Source organism: Lolium perenne, chromosome 4 (genome assembly GCF_019359855.2).
Source record: "Lolium perenne isolate Kyuss_39 chromosome 4, Kyuss_2.0, whole genome shotgun sequence".
Taxonomy (NCBI): domain Eukaryota; kingdom Viridiplantae; phylum Streptophyta; class Magnoliopsida; order Poales; family Poaceae; genus Lolium; species Lolium perenne.
Genome location: NC_067247.2, coordinates 65,731,678 through 65,746,719, shown reverse-complemented (window position 1 = coordinate 65,746,719; position 15,042 = coordinate 65,731,678). Strand labels below are relative to the sequence as shown.

The 15,042-nt window shown below is 48.0% G+C and overlaps 3 protein-coding genes across 3 annotated transcripts; 2 read left to right on the top strand and 1 right to left on the bottom strand.

Annotated features, from left to right (window-relative positions):
- The first annotated feature begins 954 nt into the window (after positions 1–954).
- Positions 955–6,176, top strand: LOC127292816 (phytochrome C). Its single transcript, XM_051322313.1, has 4 exons — positions 955–3,567; positions 3,676–4,492; positions 4,863–5,156; positions 5,711–6,176. Exons 1-4 carry the CDS (start codon positions 1,503–1,505, stop codon positions 5,952–5,954), a joined length of 3,420 nt encoding a protein of 1,139 aa, XP_051178273.1. The 5' UTR covers positions 955–1,502; the 3' UTR covers positions 5,955–6,176.
- Positions 6,177–6,426: 250 nt separating this feature from the next.
- On the top strand, positions 6,427–11,085 carry LOC127292817 (meiotic recombination protein SPO11-1). The gene is made up of 15 exons (XM_051322314.2): positions 6,427–6,623; positions 6,740–6,860; positions 6,950–7,026; positions 7,119–7,220; positions 7,326–7,399; positions 7,616–7,632; positions 8,635–8,704; positions 8,794–8,830; positions 9,171–9,218; positions 9,306–9,364; positions 9,453–9,484; positions 9,570–9,675; positions 10,049–10,169; positions 10,256–10,319; positions 10,812–11,085. The coding sequence occupies exons 1-15, from the start codon at positions 6,518–6,520 to the stop codon at positions 10,936–10,938; spliced, it is 1,161 nt and encodes a 386-aa protein (XP_051178274.1). The 5' UTR covers positions 6,427–6,517; the 3' UTR covers positions 10,939–11,085.
- A 336-nt stretch (positions 11,086–11,421) lies between these two features.
- On the bottom strand, positions 11,422–14,095 carry LOC127292818 (two pore potassium channel a). Its single transcript, XM_051322316.2, has 3 exons — positions 13,948–14,095; positions 11,893–12,819; positions 11,422–11,793 (listed from the first exon to the last, which is right to left on the bottom strand). The coding sequence occupies exons 2-3, from the start codon at positions 12,780–12,782 to the stop codon at positions 11,652–11,654; spliced, it is 1,032 nt and encodes a 343-aa protein (XP_051178276.1). The 5' UTR covers positions 12,783–12,819; positions 13,948–14,095; the 3' UTR covers positions 11,422–11,651.
- Between the last annotated feature and the right edge of the window lie 947 nt (positions 14,096–15,042).

The window sequence follows — 15,042 nt, the reverse complement described above, 5'->3', positions numbered from 1 at the left end:
TATAGGCGCGGCTGGCGCCGGCGATTAATGCCGCGTGGAATGCGACGCGTCCGCGGCGAACTGACCGGCATCAGCCTTTACTGCGCGCGGAAGACAATGCGTGCACGGAAGACGATGCGCGTGTCGCTGACCGGTCGAGGGCCACCTCCGCGGCGAAGACGAAACGAAAGCGCGGGAGAGATTTCTCGGCGTTTCGCGCGCTTTCGCTTCGTCCGGAGTCTCCGAGCGCTCCCCGGTAGGCCGGGGTTGGCGTTGGCTCGCCGGATGGATAAAAGCCCAAATTCGATGAAAAACGAGAAACCGGGATGCGGCTGGGCCATTTTTCGCCGTCCGGATGAAAAAATGGCACGCCGGTTCGGGGAGAGCAGTGGAGATGCTCTAAGAGCATCCCCACTCGTTGGCGCTCCCCACGCCCAAATCCGGCGAATTTTTCGTCCGGATTGAAGGAAGATTTGGCGTGGGGAGGAGTAGTTTCCCAGTCGTGTGCTCCCCAAGCGGCGTTTCTCGGGGAAAAAGAGGATGGCTCGGGGAATCCGGACGAAAGAGGAGACACGTGGGCGTGGGCGGTTGGTTTAGCTTCATCCGGAGTCCCCGAGCGCGCCCGGGGGGCCGGGGATGGCGTGGGCTCGCCGGATGGATGAAGGGTCAAATCCGGACGAAAACGAGGAACCGGGGGCGCGACTGGGCCGAATTTCGCCGTCCGGATGGAAAAAACGTCGCTCGGGGGCCTCGTCGGGGGGACGAGTGGAGATGCTCTAATATGCGCCCCCCTTCGAAATCCAATCCGGTGGTAGGTGCTGCTGGCGAGGAGTAGGATAGATTGCAACTGGCGTCATGGCTCCGACAAGCTAACCAATTTTCAATTATTCTGATCAAGTGGCACCATCGGTTCATCTTATGCTACCGGTTTACTAGGAGTAGCGGCAGTACAAGTACAACTGCTATAGACGGTCATGGAAAGGACTCGTCAACTCGTGTGGGGAGGACGAGCGCGGTGACGCTGTACGGCTTTCCCCTCTCGGCTTCCCGACGCCTTCGCTTTGCTTCCGGCCGCCACCCACCGCCCCGCCCGTCTCCTCTTCCCCGCGCGCGCCCGGTATTCCGATCCCCTTTCCCCCATCGATTAGCTCAACGCCGGGCAGAGGCAGGGGCGGCGCCACGAACGCCGCCGGCGCCGGCCGAGTTAATTGCGCATCGCTGTTGCTCTTCTACCGTTTGGAGCAGGGAAGAGTGGGACGGATATTATCGCTGCCCCACCCGTCCCCGGCACTGCCCTCCTCCTGTTCGCTCCTCACTTCACTGTGCTTATCCGCGGCGGAATCCAATCCCCATCCCCTCCCGAAAAGTCTCTGCTTTTCGCCCCTATTCCCCCCAGCCCTGCCTGCGCCGGCCATGATTCCCGCCGATTCCACCGCCCATTTGCTCCTCCGCCTCGCCGAATCCCGCTCGCCGCGGTAGGGGAGTGAGTGTCCAGGAGCGTAGCGGGAGGTGGGGAACTGGAGATGTCGTCGTCGCGGTCCAACAACCGGGCGGCGTCGAGCTCGGCGCGGTCCAAGCGCAGCGAGCGGGTGGTGGCGCAGACCCCCGTGGACGCGCGGCTGCACGCCGAGTTCGAGGGCTCGCGCCGCCACTTCGACTACTCCTCCTCCGTCAACCGCTCGCGCTCCGGCGGCAGCACCAGCACCGTCGCCGTCTCCGCCTACCTCCAGACCATGCAGCGCGGCCGCTACATCCAGCCCTTCGGCTGCCTGCTCGCCATCCACCCGGACACCTTCTCCCTGCTCGCCTACAGCGAGAACGCCGCCGAGATGCTCGACCTCACGCCGCACGCCGTGCCCACCATCGACCAGCGCGACGCGCTCGCCCTCGGCGCCGACGCGCGCGCGCTCTTCCGCTCCCAGAGCGCCGTCGCGCTGCACAAGGCCGCCGTCTTCGGGGAGGTCAACCTGCTCAACCCCATCCTCGTCCACGCCAGGACCTCCGGCAAGCCCTTCTACGCCATCCTGCACCGCATCGACGTCGGCCTCGTCATCGACCTCGAGCCCGTCAACCCCGCCGACGTCCCCGTCACCGCCGCCGGCGCGCTCAAGTCATACAAGCTCGCCGCCAAGGCCATCTCCAGGCTGCAGTCCCTGCCCAGCGGCAACCTCTCCCTGCTCTGCGACGTGCTCGTCCGCGAGGTCAGCGAGCTCACTGGCTACGACAGGGTCATGGCCTACAAGTTCCACGAGGATGAGCATGGCGAGGTCATTGCCGAGTGCAGGAGGTCCGATCTGGAGCCGTATCTCGGCCTCCACTACCCGGCGACCGACATCCCGCAGGCATCAAGATTTCTGTTCATGAAGAACAAGGTCCGGATGATATGTGATTGTGCTGCTACCCCTGTGAAGCTCATTCAGGACGACAACCTGCCGCAGCCTATCAGCCTCTGTGGCTCCAGCATGAGGGCGCCCCATGGCTGCCATGCCCAGTACATGGCCAACATGGGCTCCATCGCCTCGCTCGTGATGTCCATCACTATAAACGAGGACGAGGAGGAGGATGGAGACACCGGAAACGACCAGCAGCAGCAGCAGCCCAAAGGCAGGAAGCTCTGGGGGCTGGTGGTTTGCCATCACACCAGCCCCAGGTTCGTCCCTTTCCCGCTCAGGTATGCTTGTGAATTCCTCTTGCAAGTGTTCGCCATACAGCTCAACAAGGAGGTGGAGCTTGCTTCTCAGGCAAAGGAGAGGCACATCCTCCGCACGCAGACCCTTCTCTGCGATATGCTCCTCCGGGATGCTCCCGTTGGGATATTCAACCAGTCGCCCAATGTAATGGATCTAGTCAAGTGCGATGGTGCGGCATTGTGTTACCAAAACCAGCTTCTGGTGCTGGGATCGACGCCCTCCGAAGGAGAGATAAAGAACATTGTCGCATGGCTGCAGGAGTACCATGATGGCTCTACTGGACTAAGTACTGACAGCTTAGTGGAAGCAGGCTATCCTGGTGCGGCCGCACTTCGTGAGGTTGTGTGCGGCATGGCAGCTATAAAGATTTCATCGAAAGGTTTTATCCTCTGGTTCCGATCGCACACCGCAAAAGAGATCAAGTGGGGTGGAGCTAAGCATGAACCAGGTGATGCGGATGACAATGGCAGGAAGATGCATCCACGCTCTTCGTTCAGGGCTTTCTTGGAGGTTGTTAAATGGAGGAGTGTTCCTTGGGAAGATGTTGAGATGGACGCAATCCATTCCCTCCAGCTAATATTGCGTGGCTCCCTGCAAGACGAAGATGCCAACGACAACAATGTAAGGACCATCGTTGAAGCTCCATCTGATGATATGAAGAAGATACAGGGGCTACTTGAACTGAGGGTTGTGACAAATGAGATGGTCCGCCTAATCGAGACAGCAACTGCTCCTATCTTGGCTGTCGACATTGCTGGTAACATAAATGGATGGAATAATAAAGTCGCGGAAATTACTGGATTGCCTACCATGGAAGCCATAGGGATGGCTCTGGTAAATGTTGTTGAGGGTGATTTTGTTGAAGTGGTTAAACAGATCTTGAACTCAGCTCTACAAGGTTGTCGCTATGTTCTTGAATTTATCTTTTTATGCTTTCGAGATTAGTTATAACTTGTCCATTATTTTTTGTTACACGTTTGTGTCTCATTTCTCCTTTTGTATTCAGGAACGGAAGAGCAAAATGTAGAAATCAAGCTTAAAACATTCCATCACCAGGAAAGTAGGGGCCCTGTAGTCTTGATGGTTAACGCCTGTTGCAGTCGCGACCTTTCAGAGAAAGTTGTTGGGGTTTGTTTCGTAGCACAAGATTTGACAGGGCACAGGATGATTATGGATAAGTATACTCGGATACAAGGCGACTATGTTGCAATAGTAAAGAACCCCAATGAGCTCATACCCCCTATATTTATGATCAACGATCTTGGTTCTTGCTTAGAGTGGAATGAAGCTATGCAAAAGATTACAGGTATAAAGAGGGAAGATGCAATAGATAAGTTGCTGATCGGGGAGGTTTTCACCCTTCATGAGTATGGATGTAAGGTAAAGGATCATGCTACTCTAACCAAACTTAGCATACTGATGAACACAGTGATCTCTGGTCAAGATCCTGAGAAGCTTGCTTTTGGTTTCTTCAACAAAGATGGCAAGTACATGGAATCACTGCTTACAGCAAGCAAGAGGACAGATGCTGGGGGTAAGATCACTGGTGCTCTTTGCTTCTTGCATGTGGCCAGCCCAGAGCTTCAGCATGCTCTTCAGGTGCAGATAATGTCTGAACAAGCTGCTACACATAGCTTTAAGGAATTGACATATATTCGTCAAGAGTTGAAGAACCCACTCAATGGCATGCAATTTACCCGTAATTTGCTGGAACCGTCTGACTTGACAGAGGAGCAGAGGCAACTTTTTGCATCAAATGTCCTCTGTCAGGAACAGTTGAAAAAGATTTTACATGACAATGATCTAGAAGGCATTGAACAGTGGTAAGTGCCATTTTTTCCACCATCACCTATAGGCTTACCGATATTAATTACTATGAGTAACTTATCCTGAGTTCTTCAGTTATTCTTGAAATTATGTTTTTAATAACCCTGTTAAATGTAGTCTCTGCTGAACTCAAATTACTAACATCTTGTGTTTTTCCACCTTAACTGTATTTAGTCTACTGAGTACACATGATATGCTCTACTGGTTACGAGTTCTGGGACATGAAAGTATCCATCATTATGGCACTGCTAATAGTGCTAGAAAATCAACACGCACAACTGCATAACATGCATGTTCCATTCACTTTTACATGCATACAAAAGCTCCATAGATGAAATATTGACTAATAAATCCTTGCTGTTACAGCTACATGGAGATGAACACGGTAGAATTTAACCTCGAGGAAGCTCTGAATACGGTCCTAATGCAAGGCATGTCTCTGAGCAAGGAAAAGCAAATTTCTCTTGACCGTGATTGGCCTGTAGAAGTATCATCTATGTATCTCTATGGTGATAACTTAAGGCTTCAGCAAGTCCTGGCAGACTACTTGGCATGCACACTTCAATTTACACAACCGTCAGAAGGGCCAATTGTACTCCAGGTCGTTCCCAGGAAGGAAAGTATTGGGTCTGGCATGCAGATTGCTCATCTAGAGTTCAGGTAACACCGTTCCTCTCTCTCCTCTCCATGCCCAAGAAAAGAAACCATATCGCTGCTTTGGGTCTTGTAGTTATTGCTATTGAATTGAGAGTACACCTTCACTAGTAATTGAACTACTTAGATATTACTCCCTCCGGTCTCAATAAATTGACGTGAGCTGTGAAGAGCTAGTAGCCTAGGCACGTGCATATGCCGCGTCGATTAAATAAGACCAGAGGGAGTAGAAGGCAATCAGGCTTGGCAGATGGATGATGATCAGAGAATCATGAGACCCTCATTTAAAGTGTAAAACATTATATTTTGGAGATGACTATGAAATCAGGGCCATCCCAGCTACTCGCATAAAACTTTTAGTGGACAGCTTCAGCTTATAAGTTACAGTAATAAAATTTGGTTGGCCTTGTTCTTCTAGATAGTTAGATGATGTAGACTAGACTGCCTGATGAGTATTTCGGGATTTTCAGTTTAACTTGGCTGTAAGCCTGTAAAGTAGTTTGTTGGGTAGGCCGGACCTCCTTGCAAATAACAGCTATTCAACTCATGGATCCATGCAGGCTTGTCCACCCAGCGCCAGGCGTGCCAGAGCAGCTGATTCAAGAGATGTTCCGCCACGGCCCAGGGGTTTCCCGAGAAGGCCTCGGCCTGCACATCAGCCAGAAGCTCGTGAAGACGATGAGCGGCACGGTACAGTACCTCCGAGAAGCAGAGACCTCGTCGTTCATCGTTCTAGTGGAGTTCCCGGTGGCGCAGCTCAATAGCAAGCGGCCCAGGCCTTCGACGAGTAAGAGTAACTTCTGAATCCTGATGATGTCATCGTCCCCCGTCAGAGATGCTGTAAACTAGGGCCATTGATGGGAGAGCTTAGCTGATGTATCATGTGTAGTTGGGAACTTGGACTGCTCACACGTTGATGTTTGGGGAGCTGTGGCTTTAGCTTAGCTTTTTTAGGTGTTAGTGTAATTTAACACGGCAACTCTATGAGTGAATGGTGAATAAAATCTGCACTTGTGTTTTCGATCAGTCTCAGGTGGTTTGCAAAATCAGAAGTTGGATTTGCTCTGAGATTCTTGCTCTTCTCTTTTTCAGATACTCTTTTTATATTATTACTGCAGATTACAGATGCATCCTTGTTCCTTTATATTTCCACGGAGAGCAATTTTCCTGTTGCTGCGGAAAAATGAACTGATTGTGCTACCGAATTCGAATTCAAATGAAATTTATGCGTTTTAAACAGGCCTTTTAGCACAGGAAGCTTTTGCAAGGCCCGTATTCCAGCGTCGTTAGACTAGCCGTTGCTGGCCCAGTTGTGAGCGTGCTTTCAGAGCAGCGCTCACCTGCTCTCCCATACCTAGCGATCGATCATGGCGGGGAGGGAGAAGAGGAGGCGCGCGACGGCGCTCGACGACGACGAGCGGCGGAGGCGGCGGAGGCAGGAGGAGGCGGCCTTCCTCCTCCATAAGATCAAAGGTGCAGATCCCCTTTCCTCACCTCGATCGCTCGTAAACCCTCGAAATCCCCTTCGAACGGTTTGCAACCGGAGTTAACACGAGCTGCGCCGCCGCGCGCGCGGGTTGTCGGAGCAGAGCTGGTGGGCTGGGTAGTCGCGGAGGTCGCTGCTGGCAGATCCCCTTCCGTGGCGCTCCACCGCTACCAGAACTACTGCGCCTCCGCCTCCACCTCCGCCGCCGCGTCCCCGTCCACATGGTTTGGCTCCCTCTTCTCGCCTTCGCGTCTCCGCCAATCAATTCCATCAGATTCTTACCACTGCGCACGCGTTTGCGGTGCAAGTGCAGTGCCTGCAGCTACGACGCCCCCGTCGGCACGGAGGTCCTCTCCCTCCTCCGCAAGGAATTCCACGCCTCCCGCTTCAGTACGGATCTGTGTACCCAACATCCACGAATGTCACCAACGATTCTGCGCGTGATCATGCTGATCAGTTTGGTATGCATCATTGTTGCGCAGATGTGCTTCTCAGGGTCCTGCTCGTGGTGCAGCAGCTCCTGCAGGAGAACAAGCACTGCTCCAAGAGGGACATCTACTACATGTACCCCACCATTTTCGTAGGTCAGTGCTTGTCTGCAGTTGCCATGTCTGATCAAACTTATGACTCGTGTGAGTTTCTGGCGTCCTGTTTTGCTATGTGCCTGACAATTAGAAGTCTCACTGCAGAACAAGCGGTTGTTGATCGTGCGATCAATGATATCTGCATACTCTTCAAATGCAGCCGGCATAACCTCAATGTGGTATGTACTATTGAGTATATGTCGTTTTCCTGAAGCTTCAATTGGATACTTAGAAGTCATTTGTGCATTGGAGAATAAGCTTCTAGCTGTTCTTTCATTGTAGTGTACAATACTGTACCATTCGTTTTCTCAATGATGTTGGCTGTATTTATTTCATATCCTTCACTTATCCCTTCAGTAACTTTCTGCGATTTGTGCTCACTTGGCTGCTTGCAGGTCCCTGTGGCAAAAGGGTACGGATTTTCTCGGGGTTGTGAGTGTTTGAAAAAATGTTTAATCCATTCCATCTTGTTCCATGTTGTTACTTTTTTTTTTGAGGGAAATCGTGAGCTTTATTGATTATAAAACAAAGTGTTTACAATCGTTTGTGATCAGTTCCAACACACGGGTTGGCGCTGACTCGTTTAACACCCCATTGGACTCACGCTTCCCAAACTGCGCTAGATGATGCGCAACGTGATTACTAGACCTATCGACCTTCTTCAGCTCCAGCAGAGGATTTGAGCGTAGCATATCCTTGATCTCCAAATAGATGCTCCAGGATGGGGACCGATCGAGGCCTTTAGATGCGACTGCTTGGGTCACCCGTAGACAGTCAGTCTCAACAGTTCCTGGGAGAATTTGTAAATCATCTAGATGTCGCAGGCCTTCCAAGCATGCCCTTGCTTCAGCTTCTTCCACACTAGCACAATACGGAATATAGGACCATGCAGATCGGACAACGTAGCCTCTATCGTCATGGACAATGACCCCTATTCCCGTCCTTCTACTGGCACTATCCCAACCTGCATCCACGTTAGCTTTCAGTGACCCTACAGGTGGTGGTTGCCAGTTTGATTTTACTCCGTCAGGTATAGAGCTGCCTTTCTGGCTTGGGTACAGCAAGCCCTTCCCCTTGGCATCTCCACTCTTCAAATTTGCTTCAGCGAAGGAAGTAAGATAGTTCTGTAGGAAACCCACCGATGCCGCCACTGAGGCTTTGCCATCGCCATGCACTATATTATTGCGGTGATGCCAGACAGGCCAGAACAGAAACAACAATTTGGCTCTCATTTCTGGTGCTACACTTGAGAGAAAATTCAAACATGAACGTGTCCTCATTTACTTAAAACATGAACTGGGTGTAACTGTAGAACCAGTGGGATGCTGCTCTTTTAGCAGACTTAGCGTATCACAATTGCCAATGTTCATATACCGGTCTTAGTTATTTCTGGAACTTTCCTGTTGTGCACCAGTTTGGTAATGGGCTGGATAAGATTTGTGGAGGGCGAAAAGAAAGTCTACTGTATAACAAATGTCAATGCTGTAAGCTTCTACTACTCTGTCTTGGAAGCTCAAAATATTTGTTTTAAGTATGCATTGATTTACTTAGCTTTTCCCTTCTCTAAATGCAGGCTTTCTCCATTCCAGTTAGCATCGAAGCAATCAAAGGTTGTTCAACAATTTGAAAACCCATTACATAATCTTTGCCATTCACAGTTATTTTCAATTTCAGTCTGTCCTTAGGAAATTCAGTTTTATAAATTCAGAAGTACATAACTAGCTTAAATCTCTTGCCAAGTTACTGTTCGGTTCGAAGTTAGAATAAATAAAGTTAGTTATTGATGTATTAGAAAGCTGGAAATTAACAAGCCTGCAAATTTTGGACGCCAAGTGAAAGAGTAATTCATCTTTAATTTTGTCTTGAAAAAATATGGAGATGAATGTCCTTGTTAAGCCACAAATTTTTAGAATGAAATAAACTTAACCTTTCATACATTTTCTCTTGCAGATATAGTTAGTGTTGCTCACTATATTCTTGTTGTTGAGAAGGAGACAGGTATGAAGATTAAAAGATACCCTATGTGTACATGCTATTTCTGTTCTTTCAGTCTTCCTACAGTTTGCTTCTATATACCGTTTGCAGTGTTCCAGCGTTTGGCCAATGACAAGTTCTGTGAAAGGAATCGTTGCATTGTTATTACAGTAACTCCTGATCCTGCATCTAGTGTTATAGTGACATAATTTCTCGCATGGCTTTATATTGTTTGATGGTATTGTTCTGTCTGCCCAGGGAAGAGGATACCCAGATATTCCAACAAGAAGGCATGTGGTCTTTCATATCTTTTTTTTGTCTTGTATATGATTACTGAATTGTGGTTTGAAATGTATGTCTTTTTTACTGCTGCAGATTTTTGCGCTACCTTGTTGAACAGCTGCGCTTGCCTGCTTATTGCTTAGTGGATGCAGATCCTTATGGTTTTGATATTCTGGCCACTTATAAATTTGGTTCCATGGTAGGGCCAAATAATTGTCTAATATCTACTTATTTTCTGTTGTTAATTAGTTATATGTTTTAACAGTTTTTCTAATTAGAGCCACATTCAGTAACTTCATGGATATGGTCATGCTAGTGTCTTAGTGTTAATGAAGCTGCCCTGGCCGTTATGCAAATATTCATATTGTTGAAGTTCTGACAGGGAAAGGCTGTTTAAATCAATCAGTGCAATTTCATTGATTTTTTTGACCAAAATAAATGTCTATTTAGTTCTTCTTTTTGTCAAAATTGACCTCTATATCTACCCCTTCCCGAGACACAATTGTGGTATGTTTCTGGTGTTAACTGACCAACTCTCGCTTCTCCCATGTACAATTCTCATTCTGCTTAAGCAATTGGCATATGATGCAAACATTCTGCGTGTGCCTGAGATACGATGGCTCGGGGTCTTCACGTCTGACTTTGAGGAATATTGCCTTCCAGACTGCTGTCTACTTCATTTGTCATCTGAAGGTGACTAAATTGAAGGGATATAAATTTCACTTCTAGAAAAATCTTGTTCTATTGTTATACTTGACATGCCATGTATTCTGCTGCAGATAGGAAGAAGCTTGAGGGAATTCTGACCAGATGTTACTTGCAGAGAGAAGCCCCGGAATGGAGGTAAATAAAAGGAAGTTGTACTTCCTAGTACGCTTATTCCAATCATTTAATGACTATGATGTGGATTGCAAGTAATAATAGTTCAAGTCCAGCTACTAGAATTTGTTTTCTGATTATTTTGTCCAACTAATAGTTAAATAGAGCCTTTCAAAATTTCGTTCTTAGAAAATGCCAGATGCAACAATTAAATTCAGTGATGTGAGTGTAATCTTCTTCCAGTACGATGGCCAACTATATGGTTTGCCACTTCGCATCCTATAGTTGTAATTTATGTGTGCATTCAGCACTAGTTCCTCTCAAAAAATTGTTCAGCTCCTCCGCTCTAATGGATTAGCTGTTCTGTAGTTTCAAATGGTCTATGAATGCATTCACATGGTCAGTTCTAAAAGCAACCAGTTCAGATTTGATGGAATCATTTTCCTAGTGAGAATTAGTTATTTTTCTCCAAGATTTTTCTTCTTGAAATATTCACAATTATATTCTCATTGGCAGGTCGGAGTTGGAAGCCATGCTGGAAAAGGGTGTCAAGTTTGAGATTGAGGCATTATCAGCAAGTTCCATTTCCTTTCTATCACAAGAGTACATCCCCCAGAAGATCAAACTAGGGAGGCATATATAGGATTCCATATATATTATTGTGCTTATCTTCTTTTGCTTTAGTTGTATAGTTGCATGTCTGATCATGTCATACAACCCCCTTCTAAGCTAACTCACCTCAAGAGTTTGTATACCTTCCATTACTGCATTACTAACAATAATGCTTTCAGAGTTGTGTGGTGTAGTTCAGTTTAAGCTTATTATGTTACTGTGAAAAGGGCAACCTGTTAGAACTGAAACGCCTGAAAAATCTTCCACTCTGCATGTTCCCTTAGTTCTCCCAGGTCACTGTCTCATGGAAACAAATTCCTAGATACCTGACAACTCAGTCCTCACTCCTCACTCCTCAAGCATCACCAGATGTGTTGCTTGCCTTGCAGTTTCTGGAGCCAGGAGCAGCAAATCTAAGAAACAATTGTCTAGTCGAGGTGAAACTTACATTCACACAAGCTAGAGGCTACCATTTGCACACTGGAAGCTGGAAATATTCATGACTAGAAAATACTTCAACAAACTTCATATACACATGTATTTAGGCTTAGCAAAACTTCACCAAAGACAGTTTCTTACACATACTCAGGTGCATATGAGCTTCCGTTATGTTAGATGCAGGGGTCCAATACCGTCGTATCTTTTTACACTTAGTAGATTACATAATCAATTAAGACATTGCCCAGCCATATAACTACAAGCTGTAAAGTAAAATACAAGCCCATGTGTTCGTCACTGACTGGATTATGCCATAGTAAGGTCATATGTGGAGAGCGTGCCAGACTGGTCGACGTCGAGTTTGTTGAACTCCTCTAGAAAAGAAGATATGTCCTCTTGGTTGATCTTCCCCAGTTCCTTGAGCTTGTACACGACAAATTCAGCAGCACTGCGCATATCAAAGTTCAGAAATTGGATCAACACTCATTACCTGCAAATTCTTGAATGGATATGATGGAAGAATAATGAAAATGAAGTATTTGCTTACCCCACTCGTTGATCGTTATCCAGATCAGCTGCTTCAAGATCCATGGTTGTCATCCTCCGTGTGAGAACCCATTTGGCCAGCATTTTCTGCCGTCGCTCGGTGTAAATCTCAGCAAGGTACATGAAGAACAGCGCCAGGATTATGGTGCTTGTGATTATCCAAAAAACAGCGAAAGTGCGCCCCAGTTTGGATGAGAAGCTTTTATCCCCATAACCGAGGGTAGTGATTGTGGCACAGACACAATAAAAGGAATCCACTAGGCTCAGCTTCTCAATCTTCCACAGAAAAACAGTCCCCACAACAATGGACGTCACAAGAAGCAGAGCAGTTGTGTAGAATTTGTACTTTGTCTTGTTCATCTCAATTCGTCTGAGCATTTTGGCCTCACCTGACTTCATATTCATGTGCAGTGCTTTGTAGAACAACACCTCCTGCTTCTCGACGAGGTAATCTGCTGCTTTGCTCACAAAGAGAGCAATGACCCCCATGCCGGTGAAGACAAAAGCACTAGCGAGCAGCTTTGTTGCGTCACTGTTAGGGACAAGGTCTCCATAACCAACCGATGTCATTGTGACAATACAGAAGTAGAGTGCATCAAGCACTCTGTTGGTTCTTTTCCCAGATATCTGATCCATGACAAGGTAGAAGACGACGACACCCACTAGTAGGTAGGCAAATAGGAGGAAACCCACCATTCTGAAGCTCGGCCGCATCTCCTTGAACAACTCCTTGGCTGGAAGCCATGAGCCATTTTCTCGTGGTTTTTCAGCGGTCTCCGATCTAGGAGCCGACCTGCATCGCCGAAACCGTTTGGCTCCCTCAGACGGTTTTCTTTGTAGCGCATTGGGGTTATCTGCTAGTAATGCTCGTTGGATATTGCTGTCAGACATTGTCTTAGACCGGAAAGGTTGCGATCACAATCGAAACCTACAATCCAGAGAATGACACACATTATGGTTTGACAATTCAGTGAGACAGAAGGAGAAGATTTTCAGGCTCACATATTATCAGGTAAAACTAAGGCAGGACGGTGGATATACACGGAATTGCATGGAGCGCTGAGAGACTTGTATTCCTCCCAGCCTGTATGAATTACAGATGTCCTAGCCACAAGAATTTCACATCACCATCATCGTAAGCATTATTTTATTTGATTGTTGGTCAGGGAGAGGCAGGCGAAGTGAATTGGGTCAAAATAAGGGCCGATTCGTTGGGAAGGCAAGTTTATCCTGAATTCAAGATCCTTTTGACTTTCTGGGCCTTTAGGCAGAAGAATATCCTCTTATCTATTATTGTCACTCTCTTTCTGGACCAAATCGCACTGCCAATAATAGCTAAGATCAGATCTCTGTGAATAACCCAAGATTCAGAGAACGCCACACATTACGGAAAGCGAGATGGAAGCAGAAGATTTAGAAGCTCGCAATTTATCAGGTATGGAACTATGGATACACAGTGAATTAAATGGAAGCACCGAGAGACTGTATTCCTCCCAGCATGTGTGTGAATTATGCGTGCTGGTCGCAGCCAAATTTAAGCATGCCTGAAAGAGATATGTCGTTATGAATCCTAGCTCCCATTCTAAGCATTATTTAATTCGATTGCTCGTGGAGGTGAGGCAGGAAATGAATTTGGGTATGGCCAGTTCATAGCAAGACAAGCTTAGTCTGAATTCCTCATCTTTTTGACCTTCTAGGCCTTCATGAACACACATCATCTTATCTATTAGGGTATAACGAACAGTTCAGATCAGATCTCTGCTGCTAGCTTAATTTGGGACCAACAAAAAGGATGGAGATGAACATGGAAGTGCCAGAAACCTTGGCATGGACTCCAAGCAAGGATGGACTGTATGAAGGGAAAGTGAGGCAGGCAGGTAGTGGAAGCATCCCATTCTAGCTCACAACTAACTAGGAGTCTGGGAGCACCTACTTGTGATGCAATTGCAGAACTGAAGGTAGCTGCGGCAGCTCCGACCATTGAGACGTACTCAGTAGTAGCAAGCAAAGAACAGGAGCAGAGGAACGGGAGCGATCGGGGGAGATTCTTGCTTACCTCCCTCCGGCGAAGCTGGGCGGCGCTCCGGTATCAGGGCTTTCTTCCTGTTCCCCCTCTTCTTTCTCCTCTCCACGCTGTGCCCATCTTCCTCTGTCGCCTTTTTGTCGGCCCGAGCTGGGAGATGGATGGATTCTACGTGTTGGTGCCGCGTGCGTGGGCGGTGGCCGGTGGGGGAGTTTACTATGTTCTGACGAGGGTGACCCCACCCGGCGGATGTCGGAGCTCGTCGCTGTTGTTGCGAATTTTTTTTAAATAATACACTTTTTAATATTAAATCCAGAAATAATAGTCGTTTTTGGGAAATTTCAGAAATAATACACCATCGGGGTCCGCTAACCCGAAATAGAAAAATCGGGTTCGGTGAAACCGAAGTGGAGGGAATCTGCTGGGGATGGCCAAAGTCGGGGTCAGTGCGCCCGAAGAGATGCTGTCGGCCACGCCGGGCCGTTGTCGGTCTGTCCCCTGCGCAGGAGCAGGCGGTGTCGGGGTTCTCCATCCCGAGGCGCGAGATTCGGCACCCTGAACCCGAGTCGGGGTAGCCGCGCCCGAAACGGTGGGATTATTAATTCGGCCGACGCGCGCTGCTGCTGGCCGACGCGCCTCGCCTCTTCTTCCTCCTGCTGCTCGCTCAGTTCATCTCAGCTCTCTCTCTCGTTTGCTCTCAGCCCAACAGGGTTTTCTCTCATTTCTGAGCAATTTATCCAGCCATTTGTTGTAGTTTGATCACCAAATGCTGTAGAATCACCTGATCTATAGATGGGTTAGTTTTTGAGGCGTTTTGGTGGAGGTGGTGTTGGTGGTGGAGGTGGTGTTGGTGGTGGTGGAGGTGGTGGTGGTGGTGGAGCTGGTGGTGGTGGTGCTGCTGCGTGGTGGTGGAGCTGTCATGGGTGGAGGAGCTGAGTCTTGGAGAGGTGTTTGGCACGCTTCAAGGGTAAACCCTAATTCCTGGTATTACATGGTGTACTCATAATGCATGTTGCGTTCGTTAGCTTCGCACATTAGTTAGTGTAATATGTACCGGTAGATAGTATTTATTTAGGACTGCAGGTGCTAGATTTGTATTTATTTTAGAGTGTAGGTGCTAGATTTTTT

What these genes read in the sequence shown, in the direction of transcription:
- LOC127292818 (XM_051322316.2), bottom strand. Translation starts at nt 12,782, where the DNA reads ATGTCTGACAGCAATATCCAACGAGCATTACTAGCAGATAACCCCAAT. An exon ending in GATAACGATCAACGAGTGGG is followed by an intron (nt 11,794 to 11,892) that starts GTAAGCAAATAC and finishes TGATATGCGCAG; the next exon opens with TGCTGCTGAATTTGTCGTGT.
- LOC127292816 (XM_051322313.1), top strand. Translation starts at nt 1,503, where the DNA reads ATGTCGTCGTCGCGGTCCAACAACCGGGCGGCGTCGAGCTCGGCGCGG. An exon ending in CTAGAAGGCATTGAACAGTG is followed by an intron (nt 4,493 to 4,862) that starts GTAAGTGCCATT and finishes TTGCTGTTACAG; the next exon opens with CTACATGGAGATGAACACGG. An exon ending in ATTGCTCATCTAGAGTTCAG is followed by an intron (nt 5,157 to 5,710) that starts GTAACACCGTTC and finishes GGATCCATGCAG; the next exon opens with GCTTGTCCACCCAGCGCCAG.
- LOC127292817 (XM_051322314.2), top strand. Translation starts at nt 6,518, where the DNA reads ATGGCGGGGAGGGAGAAGAGGAGGCGCGCGACGGCGCTCGACGACGAC. An exon ending in ATCGTTGCATTGTTATTACA is followed by an intron (nt 9,365 to 9,452) that starts GTAACTCCTGAT and finishes CTGTCTGCCCAG; the next exon opens with GGAAGAGGATACCCAGATAT. An exon ending in AGAGAAGCCCCGGAATGGAG is followed by an intron (nt 10,320 to 10,811) that starts GTAAATAAAAGG and finishes TCTCATTGGCAG; the next exon opens with GTCGGAGTTGGAAGCCATGC.